The sequence below is a fragment of the Rosa rugosa genome, chromosome 1, assembly GCF_958449725.1.
Source record: "Rosa rugosa chromosome 1, drRosRugo1.1, whole genome shotgun sequence".
Classification (NCBI taxonomy): Eukaryota; Viridiplantae; Streptophyta; class Magnoliopsida; order Rosales; family Rosaceae; genus Rosa; species Rosa rugosa.
The window spans coordinates 2472666-2477210 of NC_084820.1; the positions used below are offsets into that span (position 1 = coordinate 2472666).

Here is a 4545-nt window from a genome sequence, read left to right on the forward strand (position 1 = left end):
TCTAGGGTTCTTGATCTAGTAATTTGGGAATTTCTGTTCGGTACTCAAAAAAGAAAGGAAAATTACAGCTGAAAGAAACGAGATGAGCACAGGTCAGGCTACCATGAGCTTTGATACCATGTTAAAATTCATGATGAATATAGAAACTCTGTAAAAATCTGAAGGAAAACTAAGAACGAAGCCTCAATTGAAGATGGAGAAGATGAAGAACAATGAGAGAGAACAGAGGAATCTGAAAATGGTTTTTCTCTTCGTAAATCTTTACAAAGATGACTTGCTACCTACAGTAAAGGATAGAATTCCTATATATACTAACTTGACATTATCACTTTGACCTTTGACCATCTCTATTGATTTTGACATATACTCTTAACATAATCGATGACAGGAGTTTGTAACCAATGAATTACGGCAACTACAATATGAATTTTTTTTAGTTACCAGGCTTTTGAAGTTGAATAACTTTGATGAAAAAGCTAACATTAAACTATACAACTCGGTGCTCTTAAGTCAGCTTGAATCAAGGCCATTATATATATTTTGTTGTCAAGTGAAACCCATGATTATCTAGTAGGAGTTTTGCTCGTGTAAGGATCAATTTTCTCAGTCATTTTTTGAGAAATTATAAGAGACAAGTAAATTTTACGGTTAAAATTAACTATACAGTTTTAATTAAATTGTTATAATATTAGTGGTTGAACTTAATACATGTGGCTGAAATTCATTATCTCTTACCGACCCTTAAAAATCATCCCTTAGGTGAGCACAATTATTATTCGGCATCACAAAGGCTTTTCTTGTCTAAAAACAATGTTTAGGGTTTCTAACTAGTAACTACTAACAAAGAAGAACCAAATTTTCACCCAAAAGTACCAATCTTTTGCTTTGTAATATGAATGTGATGAAAGTTGGTCTTTGCATGGTTTAGCATTACCTCCATTTTGGTTAAAACACCAAGCTTGCACACATTTTTCATGAAAAATTCATCTTTAACCTTTTGAAATCTCTATATGGTGGTTTGCAATGTCACAACTTCTCGGGCCGGGAGAGATTCTACGATTGATTCCCAATAACATATGTTAATAACAAATATTTGAAACTTGAAAGTACCAAAGGAGGGTGGCCACCGTTCGCAATCAATTTCATTTTGCATAACATAAATTAAAGATTTAGGTCGTGTTTGGTAGAGTAGACAAGATTGGATTTAAAATTTCAAATTGGATTAGACTAGATTAGATTGGATAAGAGATGCTAACTCCAAACCAATCTTGCGTTTGTGTAGTAAGATTGGGAACTGGATAAGATTTAAAATAAAATAAAATAATAAAATAAAAACCTCATCGAGAAAATTAATCTAGAGCACGACGATGACAATTTCAGAATCAACCGATCCTTCACTTTGACAATTCTAGAGCAAAATTGAATAGATTTGGATCATGATTATGCAGTCATTCACGGCGGCGCTCGGGGAGGTGCTGTTGGTGGCTCTCACGGAGGTGGTGACGACGGCGTTCAAGGAGGTGGTGGCTGAAAATGATAGGAGGTCAAATGGCCGCAGAGGGCTAGAGAATTGTGACGGAGCATAGGAGCAGAGGAAGAGAGAAGTTCTACGTTGTCGATGAGGCTGAAAGATGAAGAAATAAGTTGCAGGATTTAATTTATCATACCATTTCAACAAGATTTTTTATCCATGTCTGATTGGATATAAAATTTCCAATCCTAACACATCTGGGCATCCAAACATCTCAAGTGATCTGATTGGATATGCTTTTTCCTATCCAACCTTATATCAGGCTGACGCAGTCGGAATGATAAACTAGGTTTACCAGCAATAAACCTAAGCAAAGATTCTGGAGTCCACCAGAGATAAAAGAGATAAATCTCAATTTGATTGATAAATATGATAAAAGATGAAAAGATAGGTTCTGCAACCGCTTGCGGCTGCATAAATAAGAGAAAAGTAACCCTAGGGCGACTAACAATGAAACCCTAAAGCCCATGGGTAAAAACGAAAACAACCCAAAAATAACTAGGAAAACCAAAAGTCCGAAAAATAGAAAAATGCAGTTTTGAGGCCCTAAACGAGCCCGAAAGCCCGAAAAAATGTCATAGCTCATGGCAAAGCGATGAGTCTTATTTCTAGCGCGATTCCCTTTTCGTGTCTACCAGTCACTTTTCGTTTTCCTCTTTTAACACGATCCAACTGTTATTCGAATTGGGCTGCCATCCGTTCTGCATCACAGGCAAAACAAACGCAGCCTTAGAGTTTATGCTAGCAACCGTTAATTTAAAATTAAGCAGAAATTTATCAAGAGCACAAACATATTTGATCGTAATTCAATCAATCTTATTTTTTATTTTCTGGATCACACGATACGCCATAGATATGGTACAATATAATCACGACTCAACGCTTCTTGAATTATTGCTAGCTAGCAAGGACTTTTGCTACACGGTTTGAATTGGATCACTTCAGGCCAAACCTTCCTCGCTAGTTACCCTTCTTTTCCGACACAAACTTGAACAGCCGGGTTTCCAGAGATTGATCAGCAGCAGCAGATGCACTCGGACTCGGACTGGGAGGCAAAGGTGCAGAGGCAAAATAAATGGCGAACTTTTGCCCATTAGCGCAGTGCTGACCAAAGCTGCACGTGAAGTAAAACGTGTCGCTCGCTTCAACCGAAACTGCACCTGGTTCTGGGGTTTGAAACAAGGGATTCGTCATGTTGCAGGCGTCGAAGTCTTCCTTGGTTAGTACAGTGATGTCATGCTGTCCTTCGTCAAAGTTAAACACTGCAAGCAGAAACAAACAATCATGACAAATATCATCATCAAGAAACTAAAAATAAAAAAATAAAAAAATGGAAGAACAATTAATTCAGAAAAATGAAGCACTACTTCACCTATAGTATCGTTCTCCACAAAGTAATACTTGGAAACCCATGAAGCATAATAGTCGGGAGTGGGAGGAACCATCCAGCCCATGTCGTCTCCTACAGTGTATATTGCGCCTTCTGCGATTGCTGCAATTGCTATGACAAGCACGATCACATACTTCATATTCATGGTTTGAGTTGGTTAACTTCTACTCTTCTAGTCCTTATGTTTCGTCTAGAAATAGTCGAGTGAGTTTGGATGAGGCAATGTCCGTGAGAATTTATTCATGAAGTGGTTCACTGACACCCAGCCAAATTTCACATAGAGATCATCCTAGGATCTATCGCATGTGTTTGACATCCGGCCTGCCGGACATTGCATGCTGGATGTGCCTGTATATGTATGTTGTGCATTACTAGATCCAACTTAATCATATGGTCTTAACAGCGTCGATATTAGTTATGTCAAAAAAACTAACCTATACTAAGTAGGCTATTTTTTGGTATTGTTGATTACCTTTTAGGAAAATTCTACAAAATGTTAATGTATGACATGCATACAATTGCCTTAAAAGTGGTAATTTGAGTCCTCAAAATAGTAATATTAGTCCTCAAAGTGGTAACATGAGTCCTTAAAGTGGTAAATTTTCTCAGTTACCACATGAGTCCTCAAAATAGTAATATTAGTCCTCAAAGTGGTAACATAAGTCCTTAAAGTGGTAAATTTTCTTAGTTTACCATATGAGTCCTCAAAATAGTAATATTAGTCCTCAAAGTGGTAACATGAGTCCTTAAAGTGGTAAAAATAGTTGATGTATGAGAAATGTTAACATACCATAACTTTACCCTACCTTTTAAACTCTACATGCTTTTACATTATACACGCATGCTGGCTGAACATGTTACAATTTTCGTTACGCATTGATCATGATGTTTGAGAACTGACTTGAAATCCTTACGCATTGATCGCTTGAATGCTTCAATAAGCAATATAGCACACCAATTAGAACTTAACATTATGAGTCGCATGCAAATAAATAGCGAGGCAAATTGATAACGTTAATAACGTCCTTTATATTTATAGTTCAAAACAATACATAAAAATAAGCTAGCACAGGGAAATGAAAAATATAAGTGGGTATAAACCCAGCTAGAACAGAAGAAAACTAGCTAGGAGCAGGGAATGCATTATGAAGCTCAAAGATTAAAATGTCGATTTTTACATATTTATTGGAACTTAAAAAAAAAATATTGGAAATATTGGGGATATATATATATTTTTTTAAAGAGTCAATTTATTAGATTTATATATAAATCTAATGTCAACTTTATCTACATAAAAAAAGAGACTCTAGGTGGTTCCATTAAGTTTTTGAACTACAATGAGTTACTTTTTAAAACATGGCTTCATCTAGTTTGTTTTCTTTTGCTGAAATTGCTCCATCATGAATTCTCCTCATCTAGATTTGTTTTGAGGGAATTTCTCCTCGATCACCAGGATTCCTCTCCTCACTCGGATTTCTCTCGAAGGGAATACTCACCCAGATTCGCTTTGAGGAGATTTCTCTTCACCTATATTCGCCTTGAGGAGATCTTTCTGTAAAACCATAGTTACATGCTCACAACATATGCACAACAATCATAAAAGGATCAAGGCTTACCTTCTGCA

General features: G+C 36.3%; 1 protein-coding gene across 1 annotated transcript; it reads right to left on the minus strand.

Moving 5' to 3' along the window:
• Window positions 1-2325: 2325 nt before the first annotated feature.
• Window positions 2326-3078, minus strand: LOC133726908 (umecyanin-like; the record flags this gene model as incomplete). The annotated part of the gene is made up of 2 exons (XM_062154544.1): window positions 2326-2793; window positions 2904-3078. Coding segments are annotated over 2 exons (477 nt in total), but the record flags the coding sequence as incomplete, so codon positions are not given.
• Window positions 3079-4545: the final 1467 nt, after the last annotated feature.